Source organism: Phaenicophaeus curvirostris, chromosome 1 (assembly GCF_032191515.1).
Source record: "Phaenicophaeus curvirostris isolate KB17595 chromosome 1, BPBGC_Pcur_1.0, whole genome shotgun sequence".
Taxonomy (NCBI): domain Eukaryota; kingdom Metazoa; phylum Chordata; class Aves; order Cuculiformes; family Cuculidae; genus Phaenicophaeus; species Phaenicophaeus curvirostris.
In genome coordinates this window covers 172,769,422-172,797,267 of record NC_091392.1, presented here as the reverse complement: position 1 = coordinate 172,797,267, position 27,846 = coordinate 172,769,422, and the positions used below count along the sequence as shown (strand labels likewise).

The 27,846-nt window shown below is 41.0% G+C and overlaps 1 protein-coding gene across 2 annotated transcripts in view; it reads right to left on the bottom strand.

Moving 5' to 3' along the window:
* DIAPH3 (diaphanous related formin 3) overlaps window positions 1-4,807 on the bottom strand; it is a 220,033-nt gene extending 215,226 nt beyond the window's left edge. For both annotated transcript variants that reach the window (XR_011339412.1, XM_069880558.1), the window contains exon 1: window positions 4,655-4,807. Coding sequence is in view for 1 of the 2 variants with exons in the window: in XM_069880558.1 (XP_069736659.1) it covers window positions 4,655-4,798 (144 nt within the window). In the remaining variant the exon portion in view is untranslated. The remainder of the gene's footprint in view (window positions 1-4,654) is intronic.
* Window positions 4,808-27,846: the final 23,039 nt, after the last annotated feature.

Sequence of the window (27,846 nt, the reverse complement as noted above, 5' to 3'; positions counted from 1 at the left end):
AACTATCATATCTTCCCCTATCAACCCCTCAAGGAAAAATAGAGTAGAGCAAAAATTTTATTTCAGTTGGAAGGCACCCTCGACTATCACCTAGTCCAACTGTCTGACCAATTCGGGGCTGACCAAAAGTTAAAGCATGTTCTCAAGGGCATTGTCACAATGGCCTCTTAAACACTGACAGGCTTGGGACATTGACTACCTCTCCAGCAAGCTTGTTAAGGTGTTTGTCCACCCTCTCAGTCAAGAAATACTTCCTATTGTCCAGTCTAAACCTCCCCTGACAGCTTTGAACCGTTCCCACACATCCTGTCACTGGCTATGAGGAAGAAGAGATCAGCACTTCCCCCTGCAAGGGAAGCTGTAGAGAGTAATAAGGTCACCCATCAGCCCCCTTTTCTCCCAACTAGTGTTCTGGTTTTAGCTAGGAATAAAGTTAAATTTCTTCTCAGCAGCTACTGTTTTTTAGATTTAGTTTGAGAAGAACATTGATAACACATGTTGATTTGTGGTTTTGTTGTTGTTAAGAAATACAGACATTTTCAGTTTCCCCTGTTTTGCAAGCGTATAGGCAAACAAGAAGCTGGGAGAAGCATAATCAGGCAGTTGACTCAAGCTGGTCAAAGAGATATTTGATACCATATAACATCATGCTTAGTATATCTACAGGAAGTTGGCTGGAGGCCAGAGCTTGCTGATCTGCAATTGCTGTTTGGGCTGGGCTGGGCAATTGGTAAGAAACTACACTGAATTGTACATCACTTGTTTTGCGTATTCTTCATTATTATTATTACAATTATTATCTCTTCTTTTGTTGTTTTATTAAACCATCTTTACCTAAACCCATTGGTTGAACTTGACTTCCCAATTGACCTCCCTATCCCACTGAGGAGTGGGGTGTGAGCTAGTGTCTGTGTGATATTTAGCTGCCCACTGGGACTAAACCATGACTAAATAACCCCAAAGTCCTCAGCCATTCCTCACAGGACATTCCTTCCAGCCCTTCCACCAGCTTTGTTCTTCATCTGGACACATTAAAGGACCTTCACAGCCTGTTTATATTGCCAGACCCAGAATTAAACACAGTATTCAAGGTGAGGCCTCACCAACACTGAATACAGTGGGATAATCAGCTCTTTTGACAGTTTTTCAAATGCTTTTGAAAGATGCAGTTTGACAAGACATTCTCATGAATTAAGGATACTCTCAGTCATCCCTTCCTGCTTAAAGAGTTTAGTAACTGGTGGGGAGGAACAGGGACAGACTAAAACTAAAACCCAAAACGACCCACATGATGACCCTACACCCTACACAACTAAGTCAAAGTCAACTACCTTTATTTTCTGTAGCTGAGCCAAAAATTGACAGCGTAACCTCAAAAAGCCAGTCAGCTGATGTCCATATCTGCATGTGCTCAAAACCACCCTTTCCTAGCCTGCCAAATTGACATATATCAAACAAGCTTATCTGCACCAAAGAGAAGACCTTCTTTCACTAAAAAGCCAATCTAAGAAAAAGAATCTCAGTGGCTTGTATTACGTATCTGGCAGGCTTATACTACAAGTAAATTACTGTATTTCTATTTTAACACATGGTTAGGGAAAAAGTGAACATGATGGCAATATCCTATTTCTGTTTTAACACACAGTTGGGGAAAAGAAGTGGAAAGAGGATATTGCAATATCCTATTTGCATAAGAAATTAGCAGTTAATGTATCAATAAGAAGTAAAACCTCTTGACTTAGTGCTCCAGTCAGCCTCAAGCACACACAAATCCATGTCTCCCACCCACCACAGGAATAATCCAGCCATCAAGTCATATATCAGCAACCCTATCCAACCTTTCAGACTAAGCAGTCCGTATACCCTCAGCAATCCTGTGCTAAAGCATATCTACGATTAAAATGTACCTATGACGAAATGCACCTCTAGTAGATTCACAGCCAGTTATGGAGACAAACAAACAGCTCTTGGTCAGTTTCTCACACACTCATTCTAGCATGCAAAACCAGGCACAAAAACTTGGTTCAAATAGCAATCTGCCCAGCCACAAAACACAAAGGGTTCCGGCAAGCAGAAATGCCAAGAGCAAGTTGTGACTTTGCAGAGCAGGATTGGCCAGTCTACATTTTGATGTCGCTTATTGGCTGACTTGAACAAGCTGCATATGAAGTATGGTACACCCTTCTGAACCTGTGCCCAGGTGCCAGACTCTCAACTACTGATAATAGCACAAGGAAGCCTTAGAACTAAGTATATACTGTATATACTTATTATGTATGTATGTATGCATCTATTCTGTAAATGCATAATACAGCTCAGAGCAGGTGGGCTCAGAGCCAGCTAAACAAAGACTAACACACGCAGCACCTAAATAAGAACATGGCATGAATCTGTTCTGTACGTGGTACATACAAGACCTGTCACAGCTTTAATGCCTGCAAACTTCATAACATCCAAACAAAAACTGGCTATTTCGAGGCACTTCTTAAGAGCATACCTTAGGGACACATTTTGTTGTGACAATTATTAGCTGTTTCAAATTTTCCAATTTCTTGGTGTGCTGGCCAGGATTTCTTAAAAGCAGGTGTAGGGAGAACTTTATTACGTCCCTTATTCAGACTCTGATTTTCACTATACAGTTTACATCACTAAAATAAATTAAAAAATCAGTTCTAATAAAAGTAACTGTTGGGTAGCAACAATGAGCAGCCCAAGCACTGTGGCTGGGAGGAGCTGGGAAGCCATAGCCAGGGTCCTCAAGGTTATAAAAGGTTACAACGACTCTGTTGTGTTATGCAAATTAGGAAGGTAACTGTTGAAGGCGGGCTAAAGTTAAACAAGTTTATAAAAGCAGAACGAACCCTAAATAAAACGGCTTCACTTGGATCACATTGATCGTTGCGTGTTGTCCCGTATTTGCTTCCGTCAAGTAACAGCATTTAACAGCTGACAGTGTGTTCTGTTCCCCTTACACCTATAGCTGTCAAAAAGTGAGAAAATAAAGCTCCACGATGAAGAGGAGAGACCTGAAAACGTGCTGCAAAACACAGCCAGGTCGTTTCAGGCATGCAAGGAAGATGCAAGCTGGACTTGATTCCTCTCTTTTGAGAAACCGCCTCAAGTATCATGCCCAGTTCCGGAATCCCCAACATAAGAAGGACATGGAACTGTTGGAACGGGTCCAGAGGAGGGTCACAAAGATGATGAGAGGGCTGGAGCACCTCTGCTGCGAGGACAGGCTGAGAGAGTTGGAGTCAGCCTGGAGAAGAGAAGGCTCCAGGGAGACCTTATAGCTGCCTTCCAGTACCTGAAGGGAGCTGAAAAGAAAGCTGGGAAGGGCTTTTTACAAAGGCATGCAGTGATAGGATGAGGAGGAATGGCTTTAACTTGGAGGAAGAAGATTTACATTAGATGTTAGGAAGAAATTCTTCACAATGAGGGTGGTGAGGCACTGGCACAGGTTGCCCAGGAAAGTTGTGGATGCCCCATCCTTGGAAGCGTTCAAGGCCAGGTAGGATGCGGCCTTGGGCAGCCTGATCTAGTGGGAGGTGTCCCTGCCCATGGCAGGGGCTTTGGAACTGGATGATCTTTAAGGTCCTTTAAATCCAAAGTATTCTATATGATTGTATGACTCTGGGAAGGCTCACACCTTGAAGCCCCACTGAAGCCTGTTCCTACCCAGTCCCTTGGTCCCTGGGGGCTGGGGGTGGGGGTGGGGTCCGGGTCAGTGACAGCCCACTGATACTGAAAATGATGGCAAATATACTCTCCAAGACTCGCTTTGGGGTTTTAGAAAGCAAGCACCCTTTGTCAAGCCCAGGCAACCTGAGGAAGTGATCTCCATCAATCACATGCAGTGAGATAAAAGCTGGTTACAAAATATATTCCCCACTTACGTGCATATGGATAAATTTTCCCAAAAATCTTATGGATATTCTATTACTTTCCAAGGACTAATTTTAATGTTATTATGAACTTTGCAACACACAAATCTCTTGCTAATTTGGAGCTGGCTCCAGCTGTCTGTCTGGCCTTGCATTCGAGATAGGGAAAGACTTCAACCAGGTGATTATAGAAAATGATACATCAGCACATACGATACTTAACACAAGACTTAACAGTGCCTGTAAAAATATGACTCAAAGAAAACATAGAATCATAGAATGGCTTGGGTTGGAAGGGACCTTAAAGATCACCCAGTTCCAAAACCCCTGCCGTGGGGAGGGACACCTCCCACTAGATCAGGCTGCCCAAGGCCCCATCCAACCTAGTTTTAAACACCTCCAGGTATGGGGCATCCACAGCTTCCCTGAGCAACATGTGCCAGTGCCTCACCACCCTCATTGTGAAGAAATTCTTCTTTATGTCTAGTCTAAATCTGCCCTTCTCCAGTTTATACCTATTGTCCCTCGTCCTAACACTACAAGCCTTTGTAAACAGCCCCTTCCCCAGCTTTCTTGTAGGCCCTTCAGGTGCTGGAAGGTCGCTATAAGGTCTCTCGGGAGCCTTCTCTTCTCCAGGCTGAACAAGCCCAACTCTCTTTTTCTGTCATTCAAAAACACACAGTTCACTTGGGGAACTCGACTCGTCTTTATCTCGAATCAGAACACCCCAGTCGGGCAGCAGCCCCCGGGGCGGCTCGGCCGATACTCACGAATTTGGGTTTCCTGGCCGCCTCCGCCGCCTCCCGGGGGCCGCCGGCGCCGCCTGCCCCCGCCGGGCCCTTCCGACGGAGCCCCTTGTTCTCCCGCCCCGGCGGCGAGGACGGCGCGCAGTAACGCGGCCGCCGCGGCTCCATGGCCGGAGATGAGAGGACAGGGGAAGAGGAGAGGAGGGGAGGGGAGCGCGGCGATTAGCGCGGCTTTAGCCGGGTCAGGGCTTAAGCGCGGAGGTTCTAATCCCGGCCCGGGGGAGGGGAGGCGAAGGGAAGGGCGCGCGCGCTCCCAACGGCCGCGTCCCGCCGTCCGAATCGTCCCGCCACGGCCGGCCCCGCCCCGCCCCGCCCCGCCCCGGCGCGCGGCCAATCCGCGGCGCCGCCCCGGGAACGGCGCTGCCCGGCTGGCTGGGCCGCCGCCAACCGCCCTCGAGGAGCCCCCGCGGGCCGCGGGCCCGGCCGCGCCCCCTCCGGACTACGTCGCCCGAGGAGGAGCGCGGCCCCCGCCCTCCCGCTCCCACCCCCCCGCCCCCCACCGGGAGACGTTTCATTGAATCACTGAGTGGGTTTGGGTTGGAAGGGACCTTGAAAATCATCCAGTTCCAACCCCCCTGCCATGGGCAGGGACCCCACTCACCAGCCCAGGCTGCCCAAGGCCCCATTCAACCTGGCCTTAAACACCTCCAGGGATGGGGCAGCCGCAACTTCCCTGGGCAACCTGTGCCAGTGCCTCACCACTCGCTCTCATCCTGAAGAAATTCTTCCTTATGTCTAGTCTAAATCTGTCCCTCTCCAGTTTATATACGTTCCACCTAGTCCTGTCACCGCAAGCCTTTGTGAACAGCCCCTCCCCAGCTTTCCTGTAGCCCCTTCGGGTACTGGAAGATTGCTATAGGATCCCCTCAGAGCCTTCTCTTCTCCAGGCTGCACAACCCCAAATCTCTCAACCAGTCGTCATCTGGAAGGTACTCCAGCCCTCTGATCACCTCTGTAGCCCGCCTCTGGACCCGTTCCAACTGCTCCATATCCTTCTTGTGTTGCAGATTCCAGAACCGGACACAGTACTCCAGATGAGGTCCCACAAGAGAGGAGCAGAGGGGCGGAACCAGCTCCCTCAAACCTGCTGGCCACGCTTCTTTTATACAGCCCAGGGTACGTTTGGCCTTCTGGGCTGCAAGTGTACATTACTGACTCATGTCATCAACCAGCACCCTCAAGTCCTTCTCCACAGGGCTGCTCTCAATCACATCATACCCCTCCTGTATTGAAAAAAGGGATTGCCTTGACCCAGATGCAGGACCTTGCATTTGGCATTGTTGAACCTCATGAGGTTCTCACAGGCCCACTTCTCCAGCCTATCCAGGTCCCTTTGGATTGCAAACTGTCCTTCCAGTGTGGCAACTACACCACTCAGCTTGGTGTCATTTCCCATAGAGCAGCACAGCCCACGGGGCTTCACAGCAGCTGCCATAGTGGGAGGGCATGGGGTGAACCAGGGACGGACCCAGGAGTCCAGCACGTGTGCGGGGCTTTTTGGTACACATTGGCTTTCTTGGCTTGTATCAAAAACAGTGTGGCCAGCAGGTCCAGGGAAATTATTGTGCCAGTAGCTGGTGAGGCTCCACCTCGAATATTGTATTCAGTTTTGCGCCTTTCACTACAAGAAGGACATTATACATATTCTATTACTTTTCGGGGTCTAAGTTTGGTGTTATTATGAGCTTCAAAACAGTCAAAATTCATACCAGTTTGGAGCTGGCTCCAGCTCCCTGCTTGACCTTGCATTTGAGATAGAGAAATGCTGCAAACAGTGGTGATGACGGAAGAAGAGACATCTGTTCAGCACAGATCATACTTCATACAAGGTGTTATCATCTTCAAAGAATGACTAGCATCTGCAAAAACGCTGTTTTAAAGAAAACATGCTATCAGAGGGACATTCTGTCTAACTTTCAAAAATACATTTACTTAGATGAAACTTAACTGTACTTAGGCTTAAATCAAAAACATTCCACTCTTTAACTACTTCATGTATCACATGTCCAAAGAAGGGCAACAAAGCTAGTAAAAAGGCTGGAGAACAAGTCTTATGAGGACCAACTGGGAGAACTGGGGTTGTTTAGCCAGGAGAATGGGAGACCTTATCACTGTCTACAACAACCTGAAAGGAGATTGTAGAGAGGTGGGTGCTGGTCTCTTCTCCCAAGTGACAGGTGATAGGACAAGTGGGAGTGTCCTCAAGCTGCGTCAGGGGACATTCAGATTAGACATTATGAAAAATTTCTTCACCGCTAGGGTTATCAGGCAGTGGAACTGTCTGCCCAGGGCGTTGATTGAGTCACTATCCCTGGAGGTATTTGAAAGATGGGTAGATGAGGTGCCTAGGGATTTGATTTGGTAGTGGACAGGTATGGTTGGACTCAATGATCTCCAAGGTCTCTTCCAAACGAGTGATTCTATGATTCTTCAGGGCCTGGACTGTCCTGTTTTGGCCTCTGAAGTTTTATGCGACCACATAACCGCAGATGCCCCAGTCGCCCTGACAGGGAGGTGTCCCTGTCAGCAAACAGTGGGTGTGTAGGCAAAGCGATGTCACTTGAAGAGGGGCTGTCTGTCCCCTCTGGCAGGGATGGTGAGGTTTTCCCACACACCCTATCTGCTCTGTGAAAACACCATCAGCAGATAGGTCAGACCCTGTGTTTAGGGGTACGATTGCCTCCACTGAGGGGGTTAGGATGTTTACCCCCTCAGGAAGGTTTTATTCCTTGGTCTCCCAGGCCCCACCTTTTCTGCTAAAGGATCTGATCACCAGCAGCCCAAGGGCAGGATGGGTTCACTCACTCATTTGGCATAGGATTTACAAAATCAGTATTGGCTGATTTACAAAATATGGTTTCACTAAAAATTCCAATTTCATACATAGAGTCACTTTTTGATGGGTGAACACTGGTTAATCTATTTCTATATTACTTTTTTAATAGAACCTTGATTATTTCAACTAGATCAGGTTGCTCAGAGCTCCATTCAACCTGACCTTGAATGTTTCCAGGGATGGGGCATCCACCACCTCTCTGGGCAACCTGCTCCAGTGTTTCACCACCCTCAGCAAAAAAACCCTTCTTCCTAATATCTAGACTTAACTTCTGCTCTTTTATTTTAAAACCATTACTCCTTGTCCTATTGCTACAGGCCCTGCTGAAAAGTTTTTCCCCATCTTTCTTATAACCCCCCTTTATGTATTGAAAGGCTGCAAGAAAATCTCCTTGGAGTCTTCTCCAAGCTGAACTGTCTCAACTCCCTCAGCCTCTCTTGACAGGGCAGGTGTTCCAGGTCTTTGATCATTTTTGTGTCCCTCCTCTGGATCCACTCCAATGGGTCCATGTCTTTCCAGTGCTGAGGGTTCCAGAGCTGGGAATAGGTATTCCAGATGTGGTTTCACCAAAGCAGAGTAGAGGGATAGATTTGTCTCCCTTGACCTGCTGACAATGTTTCTTTTGATGCAGCCCAGGATACCTCTGGCCTTCTGGGCCACAAGTGCACATTTCTGGCTCAATTTATCGATATTATTATATCAATATTTTATTTATTTCCATAAAATCTTATACTCTTTTTGGACCTGGGTTGTGAAAGCAGAGTAACACAAGAGATACATACATCCTTTTCAAAACATTGGCAGTATTTCCATCAACTTGGTTAGGCCAGGATTTTCTTTTGTGACTGACACTGTCTTTGTGGAGGGGCTGTTAACTGTGCTGGCAGGGCCAACAGAACAGGTGTACCTATAGTCTGTACATGCTCAATGCAATCTGTTTTCTGTAACAGAAAGACCTCCAAGACTCTGCCTTTTATGGGGTAATACACAAGTAAATAGAGACTTCATTACACTACAGACTAGAGAATTGTATGTTCTTAGAAAGTCATTGAATTCTCATTACTACAAAGGATACCTTTCATTTGTCTTTACCTAAATTAAGAGTAGTTAGAATAATGATGCCAACTGGAGACTTATATAGAGGAAAATCTATTGCTAAATCTCAATGCATCATTAAGAAAAAGAAGAATAATACTTGTCTTTCTAGAGTGAAGCAGAATAATTTTCCTTTCTCTTATTCAGTAAGAAAGATGCTTGGGTTTCCACATTGCTTTTACCATTTTGTGTTGTCTTGAATACAGTGAAAATAAAATGTTCCCTTCAACAGCTGCATTCACTTTTTTTCCACATTATTTGAGGGGTTTTCATTCCAGTGCAATGACACCAAAAGAATAAAGATCTCAATTCTTCAGCATGACTTAACATAAGCAGTGACCTACAAAATGTGATGACTAATGTCACATGGAGTTCTGGCGACACACAGGAGAACTCAGCTCCAAACTGGACCTTTGTAGGACTTGGGTTTGATGTTAATGAACTGTAGAGCTATGTAGATTAGATGCTAGAATTACTTGTATACATTAAACTTCATCCTTTGTCACATTTCTATAGCTGTTTTGTACATTTATATTGGAATTCTTTGTGGAGAGTTTAATTATCACAGCGTTGTTTAATGTCATGGTTAATGATTTCCTGGAACATTTGATTAGAAAATTAATCAGGCTATGTATGCATATGATAAAGCTGTTTAAATGGACCTCCTAATTGCACTGTGGTAGAACACAATGGCTCGTGCCAATATATCACTTTCAAGGTAACGTATTGCAATAATAGAGAGACACTAAGGGGAATAATTTATCAGATAGTTTTACTAAGCCAAAAGTAAATGTTAGTACTTTTGATCAATTATTATTATTTTATATTACCCCTCTTGTGCTTGTTAGGTGCTCCCAGAACAAATACACTCTTCCTATGGCTTAGTTGGCCAAGATTAGTCATGACTGAGGAAGAATAAATGTGAGAAATAAATTAATCAGTAATACTATAATTGCGCAGAGATTATACTTAGCATGCATATTGTCTGCGGCATGCATATAGCTTGGCAATTTTGCATTATTTTTGTTCTGGAATGAGAATTTTTCAATTATAAAAGTGCGAGACAAAGAAAGTGTGTGAAGTTAAACAGACGAATATTTGCAAAACTGGTCCTTTGGATTCGTGGTTTTAATTAGACTCTTCCCTTTCTGTTCCATCTCTTTATATGTATACATATGTTGTGACTCAGGTCTGAAACAAAAAAAAATAGAGGGATACCTTCCTAATAGTCATTGTTCCAGGAGGGCAATTTCTTTAAATAAATCCCTGTGCACAGTGTTTGCAAGCTGGCTTTTGACTGAGTTTAGGCAGTTCTCCATGTTTAATTTGGAGATGCCTAGTTCTTGCCTATAAGAAGAAGATAAAACAGTTAATTAACTGTTCTTTAATTAGGTTCGTTCCTCTTAAACTGTCACATAAATGTTATGAAGGATTTTGTGAGCAATATTGTTGCTTTTATACAGCAAGCATACAAGTTTAACTATCTGTATCACTAACACTGTTTTTATATTCTGCCAAACCAAACCTTCCAGACCCACAATTCTGTGGCTTGGCAGAAGCAAGGCAAATGCCAGACAGATGTGTCTTTTCAGGAAGATGGTTTCTTCTTTCTCTCCTGAAAAGCACTTAACAGACCATTCTATGCAAAATCCCTCAAAATTCCATAGCTGTTTGAATGTCATGCTGATTGAATATGTATCTTATACCTTTCCTAATACCTTGTCAAACAGTTAATAGTTACACCAAGTTATAAGATTGTCAAACTCATAATACCAATAAAAATTATGCTTGAAAAACAGTCTGTCTTCATGTCGTATACGGACAATATATACTGGTTGTTGTCTAAGGAACTCTTTAATAGTTGCATTTTCATATTGCAACAGCAGTCACTAATAATTTAAAGGTTTTACAATATAATATCCTTCAGCATAACCTATGGATAAGATGATACTTAATTTTCACAGCGTGGGTGGTTCACAAAGCCTATTATTCCATTATTAAGATAATGGGTAGATAAAAACTCAAATTGCTCATCTAGTCTATTAAATTTATGAAGGAATCTGGCTGTTAACAAGTTTATCATACTAATAAATGTACAAATTTATGTTACAGTTGATGAGAAAATTCACACTCTATTTAAATATTGAAGTTTATTGAAGAAAATTTACCATGTTTTTTCCTGTAAAACAACAGACAGAATTCTTATGGGGTTTTGGACATCATTTGATTGTCATTTAGTCAGCATCACTACTGCTATATTATGTTGGGGCATAGACTAGGAAAAATGAAAATCCGTGGCTAGAACCATGGAAGATCATGGTTATCAATCAGTAAAAGAAAGCAACTAGGAATCTGTAGCCTAATAAGACACTAGCTTGAAATTTTTACAGGGAAAAAGCTATTGGATATTTTTTGATGTACAGTTTTGGTTATGAACTTAGTTATGAACAGCTACAGAGTTATGAGCCTACTAAAATATGAAAAAATGGATATTTTAGGTTTAATACTCTTTTTATAAATGATTGAATTTTTCCTGTGCTTAAGCTTGTCATTGAGAAAACTTCTGCTTGTTATGAATCTGCTTGAAGGGAGTCTGAGAAGTGAATTTAGTCTAAACCCTAAAAAAAAGTAATGTCCTTTGAGATTCCTTGGCTTCTTTTATTGGTAGCAAGATTGTTTTACTCATGCAATGCTTTAAGAATGTATGATATTACTTGTCTTATGGTGATGCTTTTTTAAAATCCTGCCCTTACTCTCATCTATCTTACTGTCTATTGTGCTATGTACTTTGGAAGTACTCAAAACACTTGTTTATCATCAACCACTGGCAGCCTGGTAGACAAGTATGTGTGGACTAGTTACTATTTTTCTAACACTTTTGAACATTTTAGGCAGAAGTAGGGCTTTATGGAAGGACAGATAATGGAAGAAAATGCTATCTCATATGTCGAACTACAGAAACAAGCAGCTTTGAGGCATTTGGATCACAGACTTGGTAAAACTGAACAGCCAGACCTCTTGGCACATAAGTTTCTTGTCTCTTAGAAATCTCTGAGCTAGTATTTTCGCAAAATAGGGTTTTTTTCCCCTTTCTCATTAAAATAATAAATTATGATTGTATTTCTTGCAATTCGTACCTGCCACCAATAGAAATAATTTTGGAAACTAGAAACTTGTTGACTTTGATCCAAATTTTTTGTTGCTAGGCATCTTGGTTGGTCACACCTGCACAACTGCTAAGTATCAGTGTTAAGTATCAATGCAATATCTGTCTGGCATAAGTTATAAAAAGTATTCAGGTGTTCGAGAAAGACATAAAGGCTCTTTTTCAGTTATCACATCAAAAAAAGATGTAAAGGCCTCAATCTGAAATGAAACTTCTACTGTGATTTCTCTTTAAAATACTTATATACCTTTTTAATAATTAATTGGGAGTTGTTACTGAAGAAAACAACAAAACAAATGGGTTTAGCAGATTCTATAGGTCTATCTTTTATTTTAAAAGAAAGGCCAGAGAGAGGATACAGTTCCCTCAGTGTCAGGGAAGGTCATGGAGCAGGTCATCTTGCATGCCATCTCACAGCACATACAGAACATGCAAGATAACCAGATGATCAGGCCCACTCAGCATAGGTTTATGAAAGGCAGGTCCTGCCAAATTAATCTGATCTCCTTCTATGAAAAGGTGACCTGCTTGGTGGATGAGGGAAAGGCTGTGGATGTAGTGTACCTGGACTTCAGTAAAGACTTTGACACAATATCTCACAATATCCTTCTTGAGAACCTGGCTACCACTGGCCTGAACAGGGAAACCCTCTGTTGGGTTAAAAACTAGTTGGATGGCCGGGCCAAAAGAGTGATGGTAAATGGAGTTAAATCCAGCTGGAGGCCAGTCACAACTGGTGTATCCCAGGGCTCATTGCTGGGTCCAGTCCTGTTCAATATCTTTATCAAAGACTTGGATGAAGGGATCAAATGCACCCTCAGCAAGTTTGCTGATGACACTGAACTGGGAGGTAGTGTCGATCTGTTGGAGGGTAGGGAGGCTCTACAGAGGGATCTGAACAGGGTGGATCGATGGGCTGAGACCACTGGGATGAGGTTTAACAAGGCCAAGTACAGAGTCCTGCACTTGGGACATAACAACCCCATACAGTGCTACAGGCTTGAGGAATAATGTCTTGAAAGCTGCGTGGCAGAGAAATAACTGGGGGTGTTGGTCAACAGCCAACTGAATATGAGCCAGCAGTGTGCCCAGGGGACCAAGAAGGTCAATAGCATCTTGGCTTGTGTCAGAAGCAGTGTGGCTAGCAGGACCAGGGAAGTGATTCTGCCCCTGTACTCTGCACTGGTGAGACTGCACCTCGAACACTGTGTTCAGATTCAGGCCCCTCACTATAAGAAAAGTATTGAGGTCCTGGAGCAAGTCCAGAGGAGAGCAATGATGGAACTGGTGAAGGGGCTGGAGAGCAAGTCTTATAAGGAGTGATTGAGGTAACTAGGGTTGCTTTGCCTGGAGAAGAGGAGGCTGAGGGGAGACCTTATTGCTTTCTACAACTACCTAAAAGGAGGTTGCAGGGAGATGCATGCTGGTCTCTTCTCCCAAGTGTTAGGTGATAGGACAAGAGGGAATGGCATCAAGCTGTGTCAGGGGAAGTTTAAATTGGATATTAGGGAAAATTTCTTCACTGAAAGGGTTATCAAGCACTGAAACAGGCAGTCCAGGGAAGTGGTTGGGTCGTCGTCCCTGGAGGTGTTTAAAAAGTGGGTAGATGAGGTGCTTGGGGACGTGGTTTAATAGTAGGCAGGTACAGTTGGAGTTGATGATCTCAAAGGTCTTTTCCAACCAAATTATTCTATGATTCTATTAACTGTATAGCTGTCTTTACTCGGGAACTTAGAGATGAGAAAGGTAACCCTGAAGACAGCATATGTCACAATCCTGCTATTGATTTTATATCAGTCATAGCTTTTTGAAATGTCAAGCAAAATTTTGCATGCAATGGATTTATTCTCTCTTTTCTAGCTAGAATTCAAATTAAGGAGTTTCAGAAGCAGTTATTGTCTGAATAGCACCATTCTCCTTTTTTAAGCTTTCAAAGTCACCCTGTTAAAGATGAGGTTATAAGAAGTAGGAAGGTAGTTTGCTTCATCAATTTATTGTGGATTACATGTTGCTAATAATTTCTCACAAAATATTTTAGGCTACCCTCTCATTCAGCTGAGGAAATTTAATATACCTCCTCCAAAATACTGCCTAGATGGGAAAAAAATCAGTAAAGAAGTCCATTATACAGTTCATCAAATGGATCTTTATGAGGATATTGGAGATGTGATTTGTGGCACTATTTAGGATACATTGCATACTACATTATGATAAAGTTCAGGTTTGTAATTTAATTACGGTCCAAATTATCTTCAGTTCTAACTCTAGTCAAAGTGACTGGGCCAAGCCTGACAGCTGATATAAATTATAAATTTAAGTGGTCTGAGTGTCACAGGCTGCAATAAAGGCTGTGTTACATAATTTTATACTTCATGTGGGGTTTTCAGAGCTGCCTAAAGAATTAAATGAGCTGCTCAGTCATTGCCTATTCTACTATTACGCTATTAGATGTTCCTAGTAAAGTTGTAGAAAATAATTATTTTTTCCCAAATGAAAAGAAATACGTTTCCAGAGAAGAAAATTGTGATACAGGTTTTTGTGAATATAAGGGTCTATAGTAGTGTGATCTAGCATAGAGATTTTTCAGGGCATTTACTATAAAGTTTTTAAGGCTTATGTCAGAATGCTGGAATGTAATTATCTTCCATTACTTCTTGGTAATTCTCTGAATTCCTCATAGCTTTTTTTTTTTTAATATGCTTCTCTCTTTTTTTATGATTTATATTCCAAATTACCTTCTAAAATTCTGTCTTTCATTTTTACTTGTGATAATTTGTACTACATTCTACTAGGATGTGATACTATCTGCTTTCAAAAAAACCTTATTTTCTTTTGACAGATGTGTCATTTTGCAAGAGAGAGATATATAAACTCACATATGCATGTGCACGTATAATGGTTTATATGAGTTAGTTATGTATTGAGAAAGTCTCAAAATTTACTATAATTTATTTATATAGGTTTTATTTCTTTTTGATTTTCTTATTCTGAGGCATCTTTAACTTTCTTATTCTAGTTTTTCCTCTCAGAAGAATAATGGATATAATCATGTCATGGTTACTGTAACTAATATTCAGCTACAGTAAGTACTGTACATGTGCATTAAGAAAAATACTTTCTGTCATTTAAAGAAAAAATATCATTTTGGGAAACTCCCGAAATATATTCTATATGAAATTTAATAAGCTATTTCATGGGTAAGAGAATTCATGCTGTTGCTATCCAATCTGCGTATTAATTTTTGATCTTCCTTGACATGTTTTAGTGAAGAACTTTATTTTTAGTAGCCCTTTAGCACAGTGGTTGCACGCTTCTACAAACAGAGTGCAATGTGTTACCTTTCTGGCGTTATAGGGGCGCTTTGTCTCTTGTCATAGGAAAATGGTGAAGGTACTTGGGCAGTGTACTTCGTGTCACAAGTACTACTCCAGTGTAGCATAGCTACTAAGCTAAGTTTCTTCTAAGAAGGTTCTTTAGTGGCAGTTTTATGACAGGAGTGAATCAGAATAAACTTCACAAGTTTCCTTCACCTGTGTTATAATAAATGAAAGCCATCAGTTAAGGAAAATGAAGGCTTTCACTTGTTTTTACAAAGTATTTCTGCAGAAATGAGGGAGGTCAATATGCTGAGTTGTAATATAGGGGTTATCCTATAGGACCTAGAGATGTAATGAGCTCTCAGGTGTTTGTTTCAGGGGTGGGAAGTTGGCAGACAAGAGAAATTGTATTACAATCATTATAGAAGTGCCTTTCAGCTGGCAGTAGTTAACAATAGCCTCTCAAAATGGTTTTGATATATTGTACCATGACCTAACAGAATGAAGGCTTCTGAAACCATAATGTATTTGCCAAGAAAAACACAGGCGAGTTTACATAGTTTCTGTTATACTATAAATGGGAAATATAGCTAGCAAAATCTCAACCTCTGTGTAAGTGTCAGGGCGTGGTGAGAGTCAGCTCACCCTAAGGGTTAGAGAACTGAGCACAGCCAGCAGGGCAAGGGGTATCTTTAGCCAGAGTCCATCACTCTGTCCCAAGCAAGGCAAGCAAGACCAGCCTAGGTATGGTACCCAAGTTCCACCAGGAGTCCAGACTGTCAGGCAACTTTGTGCTGATGAGGCAGGTCTGAGGTCAAGCCAGGAGGTCAGGCCAAAGGTCAGGGTCAGGATCAGGGCCAGCAAAGGTAATAACGGTCAGGCAGTCTAATAATGAGTGGGCATGTCCACAGTATGAGACAGATGAGTTCTGGAAGTCACACTGCATATCAGGATCAATGGAGTTCGTATCTGACAGTGAAGATCTATGCTTTTCTGTGGCGTCGGATGATACACACTAGAATCCATCCTGTTTGTGTATCCCATGAGCAACCTCATGAGGCTCAAGGTCTCTGTTACTTCTACAGGCACCACAAAACTAAAAGAAAAAATTCATCATAATGTGTCCGTTGGTATCTGAAAAATAACGTAATTCCTTATCACCATCCATCTACAAAACTACATTCCTTTTCACTGATGAGTTCATTCCCTCTTGTTTTGAACAAACATGCTGGTACCAACGAAGAGGAAATCTCCTCAAAGGAGTTAGGATAACCTTTGACAACACTAAAAATCAACTAGGGAGTCATGAGGGAATCAATTATTATACTTTGCTCAGTGTTCATAAAGTTGTTATATGAATTTCAAATCTGGGCATCAGATAGATGCGTATTTTCCAACTAGAAAAGCATCAACAAAGATCTTGCCTCTCTTAGTCTCAATAAAGAGAGGCAATATGAAGACCTGCACAGGCTTGCACAATGGTGGCTGTACTGGAGGATTAATAAGGGCAGCCAAGCAGCGATAGTCTAGTTATGTGATGTGGATGGATGAAAGTTACTTTCAAAACAACATTCTTTATGTGAACTACAGCATGGAAAAAGCAAATATGTCATCCTAAAAGTGGTTCAAAGCATAGAATCACTAGGTTGGAAAGGACCCACTGGATCATCGAGTCCAACCATTCCCATCAATCAGTAAACCATGCCCCTCAGCACCTCATCCACCCATCTTTTAAACACCTCCAGGGGAGGTGACTTAACCAGCCCCCTGGCAGCTTGTTCCAGTGCCCAATGACCCTTTCTGTGAAATTTTTTTTCCTGATGTCAAGACTAAACCTCCCCAGGTGGAGCTTAAAGCCATTTCCTCTTGTCCTGTCCCCTGTCACTTGGGAAAAGAGGCCAGCTCCCTGCTCTCCACAACCTCCTTTCAGGTAGTTTAGAGAGCAATGAGGTCTCCCCTCAGCCTTGTCTTCCCCAGGCGTCCTCCAGCTGTCACATCCCTCACAAAGCCTTCTCTATTCACAAACAGCAGGTCCAGGAGGGCGGCTTCCCTTGTCGGCTCTTTCAACAGGTGTATGAAGAAGTTGTCTTCCACATACTCCAGGAACCTCCTAGACTGCTTCCTCTCTGCTGTATTGTAGTTTCAGCAGTTTCACACAAGGACAAGAGCTAGCGATCTTGAGATTTCTCCCAGTTGTTTGTAGAAGAGGTTGTCAGCTTCTTCTATTTGGCTAGGTGGTCTATAACAGACTCCCAACAAAACATCTGCCTTCTTGTGGGCTCCTCTGATTTTTACCCAGGGACACTCCTGTCAACACCATAATGGAGCTTGATGGTATCAAAGCACTCTCTAGCACAGAGGATGACCCCACCACCTCTCCTACCTTTCCTGCCTCACCTGAAGAGTTTATACCCCATCATAGCAGCACTCCTGTTATACAGTACACTAATCGACTCTCTTGTATTCTTTGCTGTAAATAAGAATAGAGCATCAAGTTACATGATTTTCTGAAGAATGACATGCACAGAAGAAAGAGCTGTGTGCAGGGCAAAGAACTTGGCAACAAGAGCAGCAGGCAGGCTCATGGGTGGAATGGTGCTGAAAACTGAGCATTGACAAGTACTCATCCCAAATAAAACTGCATTGCTTATACATAACATAAGCTTGACTCACCTACTCTCCACCCCCAAGAGCAGTGTCATTCACTATAAGGCTCTTGGTCCTGATAATGATTACTCCTAATTCCACTTAGGTGATGTGAATTTGCTATGGCCCTATGTGTCACAAACAGTAATGGAGATTATGTCAGTATACCTGTAATGAGGAATTATTTTCAAGTACTATGGTTCCGTAAAACAATGTAGGGGTTTTGTAGCATTTCTATATAAGGAAGATTCATATTCTCCTGCTTATGGCAACCTAAAAGGTGAAGAACCAAGCTAAGCTCTTTCAGTGATTAATGAAGTAACACTCAACTGAAGCTCTTACTTCAGATATTGAAGAGAAACTAGCACCTATGGAAGGCAGTTCATCCAGTCTTAAGATATGAATCTAAAACAAATGGAAGGAAGAATCTCTGGAGATTCTTCTCTGACTTTATTCACTGTATAAGATACTTTGTTACCTGTCTTAGACTAGATGAGTACCTTTTATATGCTGAAGGTAAGAGAGGTAGATCTCATTTTCTCAAACTACTCTGAGGACTTCAGCAATTTATAGTCAATACATTCACTCCCTTTCACAAAATTTTATTAGATGTATTCATATTAATTCAGAAAATGTAGAAATATTTAAATAGCAATGTTAATAACTCATTGGAATTAATAAGAAAATTCACTTGTGATCCTCAGGGAATAAAACCTTGAATAATCATACTTCGAAGATAATCTGCACATCTCTGACAATAGTTTTTAATAGTCTGAAAACTGAAGGCATTATGTTTTTCCCAAAAGGATTAATGACTACTTCCCTTACTCCTTTTGCTGCAATCTGCTATCAGTATGGATATTAAGCTACTTCAAAAACTGTGGGAATTGTTACGTTGCAAATATTCATTCCTGTTTTACCAACTTACTTTGATGGTGATTAAAGGATTGATGCTGCTGCCAACCTAAATGTTATAGCACATTTTCTTGACAACATTTCTTCCATCTTCCTGTTCTAACTTTTATTTTATTTTATTTTATTTTATTTTATTTTATTTTATTTTATTTTATTTTATTTTATTTTATTTCAGTTCTTCTGTTACAATATGTTGGGGTTTCTCATTTGCAAAGCTTTCCCTTCAACTTTGGAACCTGTTGGAATATAAAGAAATTACTTTTCTCTAGCCAGTGTGTGACAGCAGTCCTGTCGTTAGTTAAATATCCGAGTAAGTACCTTAGTGCATTCTCCCCAGATGGCATTCACTCTATGAATATGTCATCTGTAAGCATCCACAAGCAATTTAATTATTCCTTTTTGAAACTTTCTTTGAAATTCTCCTTTGCCAGTATGCCTACATAAATACAGATTTTAATTACAGTCTCTCTCACTGTTAGGTTTTTGCTTCTTATTTGATCTGTCTCTCCTGTCTCTCTTCTACAAGCTTTTGGGGCATTGCCATGTTTTCATTCAAAACGCAGCTCTAGGACCCTGGCATTTCACAATAATAAACGTCTTGACTAATGCACACAGCTGGATACTTGTGTTACATGCAAAAGCTAGAACAAACACCCAAACTCTGATTGGTTTCTAGACTTTCTTTCTCAGTTTCTGCTTGCATTTACATTGGAAAATCCACCAGAACAGATACATAAGAATAAAAAAAGCTTACTTTCCAAACATAGGACAAATAGGGCAAAAAGTCACTAAGCACCTGTTGTAATTCTTCATTGTTAACCATATTTACTAAATAATCCATATTTTATAGCTTACATTATTCAATAAAGCTTTCAGACTTGTGCTATTTTATAGCTTTGAACTATAGGTATATACGATCTCAGAACTGACCATTTTATCCCCATTTCTATTAGAATTAGTGAGAAGAGTTGGGGATGGATATCATTATCCATTTACGTTTTAGGTAGAAACAGAGGAAAGCTTGGCCTGTGTATCTGGAACTGAAGGATGTCATTGTACAACCATTTCTTTTAAATTGGGAGATTATACAAGTCATATTAATTTAGATTCAGTCTTATGCAAATCATGGCTTTGCAATCACTTAGGAATTGTATCACATTAATTTACAGCGGCAGTGTTCAACAGAGTCTAGGAAGTTGCTTGATTTTACACTTCGTAAATGATGGTTCTTGATTTCCTGTAATATTTTGAATCACAGACAAAACCTTGTTTCAGTAACCACATATTAACTGGACAGTTACAGATTAAATGCTGAATTGTGTTTGGGTGATAGGATCAACATTCATCACAAGCTAATAACGATGATTTTGAACATCTTAATTGGAGATCACACAGCTCTGTGTAGTGTGAAATAAGATGTCTGGATGATTGTAAAGATTTTGACTGGTCCTTATGCTGATAGCCTGCAGGAGATTTTAATATTCTGAAGTCACACCAGATGGGCAATCTGCTGCAGTATATACCTTGGCTCAGTTTTAAGCTGCAAGGGTTTGATATCTGATGTCACCTCAAGGGGAAAATAATAAACAGCTGCACTAAGGACATTTTTTAATCTCTCTGCTCTTGATTTACCTAGGCTTTGACTGATGCAGTAGTCAGTGTAGAATTGTAGAAAGGCACAGACCTTCTAAAATACCATTATATAAAAAATGCAGAGAAATGGAACCAGAAAAAAAAAAAGAGTAACTTATTTAAATACTCTGTGCATGCCTTCTAATCCTTATATGCAAACTTTAACTTGTTGAAAATCAGTTTGTACAAGCATACAGTTATAAGAAAAAATGGTAGAGGAATCACAATTTTAAAATGAGTATTGTAGAGGCATACAAGTAAGATTTTGATTAATTTTTATAGCTGCAAGAAATGTAGTCAGTTTTCTGGATCAATGGAGTTATGTATTCTGTGAGTGAGTAGATAGCAATACCAGCAATCCCCTGCTCCAAGGTTTTGCTGGATAAATTCTTTCATAGAATATTCCGTGGAAACAACTTGAATCAATGCAACTTCTATAGACCTGGATCACAGTCCCCAGAATTGGTCTTTCATCCATTTGGATATTAAACAATTTGTAGCTTTAGGTGTTTCATAGTGTTGTGTATCTCATTCAGTGTGGAATTTTAGCACAAAAAAGACCCATAATTCACAGTTGGGTGAATTTGACCAGAAGGTTATGCCATGAATATGAAATAGATGATATATTCAACTTTTTTAACTGACCTGAAAATTCAGGGGTTTTCTTATTTCTTGTTTTGTTTTGCTTTGTTTTTAATCTGTTGCTTCAGACTATAGCAAATAAACTTACATCCTGTTAGAAGAGAGAAAAATTGGAGTAATTAGTCATTATAAATGGCTGTGTTTTAATTAGGGAGCCAAAGAAGGAACTACTTTAACTTGTATGCCGTTACACAGAAGCATTCAGTGACCTAGTCACTGAATAAACAAGATCTGATCTAAGCACTTTGCCCTACTGTGGCTGCTGAACACATGTATGTACAGTAAGTAGACGGTAGAGAAAATAATATGAGTTGAAAAATAGTGTAAAAGATCACTAGAACTTTCACTTGGAATGGTGAAAACAAAACTAAAACACTTACCTTTGCTATGTAAGCACTGAATGAGACAATCAGATCACAATTTCTATCTATGTCTAGCTCTGTATCACTTGTTATGCTTTGTTTTTTCTAATTAACTCAAGCTGATTGTTAAATAATTTTGTCACGGTAATACTGTATGAAGACTGACTGAGGACACGTCTTTCCACACAAGTGTGAAATGTATGGAGGATACATTTGAAGAAAAACTGAAAATATATGACTGAGTGATGCAGGAGCCAAGCGTTTAATGCCAGGAAAGAAAGAACATCTGATAAAAGTCCAGATTGAAACTGTAAACTGAAATACATCACTGAATATACAGACTTAACATATAGAAGGATGGTAAATATGAAACATATAAAAGGATGGTGCATGTGCCTTGGAACTGAATTCAGGAGGGCCAAAATAGGCTTAGAGAAGGGCCAACAGACACTACAGACTTGAAGGACAACAAAGATAATAGGTATATGATAGACACATGGATTCCAATGTGGGTACAGATCTGTTCATACTCTGGTAGCCAGGCCAATTACCAGCATGTTAAATAAAAAAGAAAATTGACCCCACTACTTTGCAGAAGTTACAAGTGATGACTGTGTGCATACATCACAGAAAAAGATTGTGCCAGTCCCATCACTGATCATGGTTAGTCCCTTGGTACTGCAATCTATGAAATTCTCTAGAACAATGGGGAGTTCAGGTTGGCCTTTTGTTTTTTCCAGAGTCATGCTATAGTAAGCCCTGACAATGAGACAGGCTGGCAGTTGCTGGAGATTCACTTCGTAGTGCCAGGCTATTTAATATACTCCTGGTTAGAGAACTAAACTCCCAGTATTTTCCAAATTCAGGAGAGGGTGCTGACAAAGCTAGATATCATTTAGAATTTTCAGAAAAAACTTCTTCTATTTCTGTAATTAAAAAATGTATTGAATTGACTTTTCTTCTTTGAGAATCCTAGAAAAAGAAATAAGAAAGAAAATTACACAGGGCTCTACTCCAGCACATTATGGCGTAACTCACATTTAACTTGCCATAAGAGGCTGAAAAGCCAGACAGGTGGAGTGTTTTGTTTTTAAAGTGTAATTTTCTGAAATATGCTTGTTCTGTTTGAAAGGGCACAGATAGACCAATTAGACTAATTCTGAAGAAGACAGCTTTGGATTATTTAATTCAAAGACAACATATCCAAAGTAGATTATGGTAGACAAGGCTGTCTTGTGCCTGAAATCTCCTCAAGAACAAGTGATGCCATGTGCTATGTGCCTCTGAAGTGCTGATTAATGAACAAAACCCTTCCCAGAAATAAGGTCGACATTTCTCCTTTTCTACGTGAGAAGGTATTTTTTCATCAAGGTGTGCAGTGCAGTACAGTACAGTGAATTAAAGGCATTTTGGAGTTTTGTAGCTGAATGTCATTCCCTTTAAATGAGATACTGGCTGTTAGATGGCTTTGATTGCTGCCAGCTGTCAATACCCCCGAGGAAACCAGAGATACTTCTATTATGGAATATGAACAAGAAGCCTGCTGATCAAACACATCACAAGTTGTGTCAGAGGATTACTGAGTTAAATAAAATAGATGCGTGTTTACACTCTTCTAGTCATAAACAAGTTGTCTGTGAGTTTTATTTTTTTCCTACAGAGTATTTTGTACTGCAGTGCGTTAGCTGTTTTTTGTAGCCTCTGTTGTTGAATTTATGGAATGCGTGTCTGTAGATGGAAAGGAAGAGAGCTAAACCAGCCATTTAAAAATGTCTGTCCCTTTTCCTTGGGACTTGTTACTATTACTTGTTGTAGTAAATGGATATTTGGGCTAGAATTTCAAAACTAGATACCCACAACTTGGAATTTGCAGTTGATTCATGGATCCAAAACCTGCTGTGCAGTACAAGTCAGGTATTGGTATTGCACATGATCAGTCACCTACTATTAGTTTCTACATGTGTAAATTAGAAATACATACTAGATTATGCCTAATTTTGAAAAATGCGGCCCATATGTTTATGAGCCCTCTTCTGTTTCTTCTCATTGCACGTGCTTGCTCCCAGTGTTCAGCTGAAAATTAACTGAAAGCAACAAAAGAGGAAAAGAAGACTAGCAGTGCAGTTTTAAAAGTCTGAAAAGAGATGTAGAAAGTTTAAATTTATCTTTACACCTGTACATTACCAAGTGGTTGAGAATATAAAGTGTTTCTTTGTGTTGGCATATTCTCCTTTAAATTGAATGTTAGCCAAGTGACAATTTTGAAAAGTCAGTGGAGCTGAGAAGTGTTGGACATGGGTAGGTAATCTTAATAGAGTTATATACTGGAAGGACATGTACAATCTTAATAATCTTAATAAATAAACAAAGCATAACTAATTATTTTATGTGTTAAGGGAACGTGAAAATTCTGTATATTTTATTCCTCAAATAAAAACATTATTTTGTGTTTTTTCTCTTGCTAAAGAACTAGATTTAATGGAAATAAGCCTAAATCAATATGAGAATATATCTGAGTGTTGTGTGAACTTCAAGGTGTCCAAAGTCTGCAAAAAATTTTGTAGAATGGGTTGTGCCCTCTGGGTCACAAACCACTGCAAACAATTTTCTCTGAGTTTATTAAAAGCTTTCTCTTTCTGCTTGGAAATTCAAACTACCAGAGGTTAATGATCAAGGCCCCCTTTGCACTCATGAGTCAGTCCTTAAAACTCTTCTAAGTGTCAGAAAAATCCTAGACAACTCACAAACCAAAAGATGGAGACCAGACTGAACAGTCGGCCAACAGTGATCACATGAGAAAGGAACTAGAGATGAGTAAGTGCCAGGGGTGACTGTGTGAGTGTCTCATATTCTTCAGAGGCAGGCAGTCTGTGTGCTTTTCTCAGTGATCCTAACTCAGGCTTAGATATCTGCACCGACCAAGGTAACCTTGACAAAGCATAGATGTTCTTACAATTTTTTTGTTTTCTTCAGTTCTTATGGTATGAATGATATGAATATGTTACTGGAATGGAATTTAGGACCAAAGTTCTGATCAGATCCTCTGTGACTACAAAAAAAAACCAAAAACCAACACCCCCCCTCAAAACAGAGACTGTAAAACAAAAAGTCACAAATGCTGCATTTATACTTATCTAGTATGGTTCATTTTAATATATTTCCCATCCTTTTACACAAGAGAGCAACTGAACTCTGTTGTGGCTGCCTTCCCAAAATGTGCATTCCTATTCTGTGAGTCCACGGTGATAGATGAGAAGTTGGTATGTGTATTAAGTCTGCTTTGATAGAGAGTCAGTGTATGCCTGGACCAAGGAAGGCTTCTCCCTTCAGTTGTGGCCAAAGAAGCGCCTCTAACAAGTAATGACAGAACATAAATAGCTTTCTGAACATTAAGTAGGTTCATTCTTTTTTACCTCTCTGACAGTCTGCTGATGTGGGCACCTGACTGAGGCTGGGTGAAAGGAATTCCCTCCTTCTTTTTCGTGCTTTGAACCTCTTAGGCAAGGTGCCTTTTTTAATCTTCTCTATTTCTTCCTTCCACTTTGAAGGGAGCTTTTATTCAGTATCTTCATCAAGGTATTACCTTTTTTTTGGTCTTACAACTTGAATGTCTGACCACTTCAGAACTCTGGTGCACTGATCTTTAGAACATCACTGCAAAGTGGGCAGGCTCACCCCTGTCTCAGAGAAAAAGGAACTGAGGACTACAGTAGTTCAAATGACTTCTCAGCAGCCACACACTGAATCTGTGCCTGTAAAAAACTCTGATCCTAAATGCCATACCTTCCTCAAACCAGGTGTGCTTGGGGTGTGCATGTGGAGTCTCTGGCAAACCCCACAGTGGACCACCCAGGGAGTAGGAGGCTCTGGGTCCAGGCAGGGTTATCAGGCAGGCAGAAGGTCCATGCTGGTATTCAGGGAGACTCGCAAATGCAGGGTGTCTGTGGGATTAGCGTGTGAGTGGTGTGTGTGTGCAGCAAGCGCCCAGCCGGACCAGCCAGTGAGTCAGGGACCCGTGTAGCAAGTAAGGGGGGCTGGGATCCAGGCAGAGCTTCTGGGCAGGCAGAGGAGCCATGCCACTGCTAAGAGTATCTGAGAACATGTTTATGCTTTTGAACTTGGAGAGTGTGGTGTGTGTGCTGTACTAGTGACCTTCACAGAATCACTAGGTTGGAAAAGACCCACAGGATCATTGAGTCCAAACATTCCCGTCAATCACTAAACCATGCTCCTCAGCACCTCATCCACCTGTCCTTTAAACACCTCCAGGGAAGGTGACTCAACCACCTTCCTGGGCAGCCTGTTCCAGTGTCCAATGACCCTTTCCATAAAAAATTTTCTCCTGATGTCAAGCCTGAACGGCCCCTGGCAGAGCTTGAGGCCATTGCCTCTTGTTCTGTCCCCCTTCTGACTCTACCAGCAGATGAGGAGGAGATGTGTCTAGCTGTTCTTGTGTCTGGTAAGTCCTGAATGTGGGTGCTGCAGGAAGCAGCTCCTTGTCTGTGGCCATCTGTGTGACCTTGTGTTTGGGTCTGTGTCTGTATATCTGGGTTACGTGCTCAGCTTCGCTTCTAGTATGTATTTCTAAATTGCGTGTATAGAAACCCTCATCTTGGGCAGGGAACCCAGGTTCCCAGGCAGCAGGATGAGCTGCAGCACCTGGGCAGGCGTAATCCTCAAGCTGCTGGGGGTGGTGGCCACTTGCAACAGCAATTTTTATTATTTGTATCACTGTGTTATTTGAGTAATTCCCAACCAAAACTGACATTTTTTTTTTTTGCTTATATTATTCTTTATACCTACAAAGGCATTATGCCTATGGAGACATGGACCACAGTGATTAAGAGCAGTATTTTCAATGACTACTCCTTTTCAGTTCCTCCACTTGAAGTAAAAAAAAGTCCAGCCTTAAATCACTTCCAGTGGGTTTGAATCTTGTCATAATGTTGTAGTTAATAAAGCCAGAGCCCCTTTAGGGCATGAAGTCCTTAGTGCCCTCTAAATTAGGAATTAAAAAAAAAAAGAGAGATGAAAAACTGTTTGACATTTTTGAAAATTTGGCTTGTGACATGGTTAATACTACACAGCAGATGTAACATGCCACAGAGGCCACAGCTCACTGACTGGGTTGAGCTAACTGAACAGAAACCACAAGGAAAGATTATACCCATAGAAACAGTTTATTACAAGAGAGCTGAAGGGCATTGGCTGTGAATAAGCTAGAGAAATTTATGCCATAGTTTAACCATCACTTTTAACTCCCGAAGCTGCCAAAAGAGGCATTTCAGCCTTCCCCAGATTACTTTCCCTGCTGCTGTGCTCACACAAACAGTTGTGCTGGACAAAGGGAGGTGATGGCAGAGAGGCAGGCATAATAAATATTCCATTTTTATCTTGGACCAGTTTCTCTGCCTAGTTTACCACCTGGAAGCACAAGCTAGCAAAAGCTTTTGTGTTGGCACAAGTGAGGAGTTAATATAAGGATAGGAATGGATGGCTAAGCAAGGGAATAGGAGTAGATCTCTTTATTCAGCTGGTCTGTGCTGCATGAAAATGACTGCAGAATTATGGCGTTGTAATTGCTCTGTGGATAAGTAGGAAAATGGATTTGCTTATAGTTCATGGCATAATTCAGGTTGGAAAAGACCTCTGAAGGCTACCTAGTCCCAACTCCTGATCAGAGCAGAGCTTGCTTCAACTATAGTTGAAGTTGCTCAGGGCCTTCCTCAGCTTGGCTTGAACATTTCCATGATGGAGATGGCACAACCCCTTTGGGCAGCCTATTCCAGTTCTTAACTCCTCTTTGGAAATAATTTTTTTCTTAACTCCAGTTGGAGTTTATTTGGTTGGAGCTAGTGACAGTTGTCGCTTGTAATTTTTGCTGTGCAGGTCTAAGAAACTGATTCTGTCCTCTCTATAATCTTTATTTAGTAATGACATAAAAATAATAAAGTGAAAGAAGTTGCATAGACAACCCAAACAGTCTTTCCTTCTGCAAGTTAAACAAATCTATCTCCTCTCAGCCTCTACTCCTCCGTCTTGTGCTCCAGTCCCCTAACCATTTGAATAGCTCTCTGCTCTATTCTCTCTAGTTTGACATCTCTTGCCTTGGGGAGCCCTGACCTGATCACTGTATTTCAAATACAGCCTCCATAGTATAAATATACTGTAATAAATAAAATCGTCCTGAATAAAGGGAGGCTAATCTTTATCACAACAGGGTATGTTGCTGACTTGTGTTGAACTTATGGGCCTTTGAGACAGCTTCCTCACTGGTTTTACAATTATTAGGACTGTGGCACACAGTAGACTATATAAGAAATCAAAATAGTGACTATGAAACTAGAATATGTTACTAATGTTAGAATAGTGTTGTGACAAAGCTCTTGTACATTTTGTTCCCTTTGTAATGATTTTGCTTTTGAAATTACTCCACATGAAACTAACTGTGTTTAATTGTTAAAAGTGTGACTGTCCCTATACTGTTCAAATGCCTTCTCCTACTTCAGTTTATTTCTTATCAGGAACAGCACTCCAAACATTTG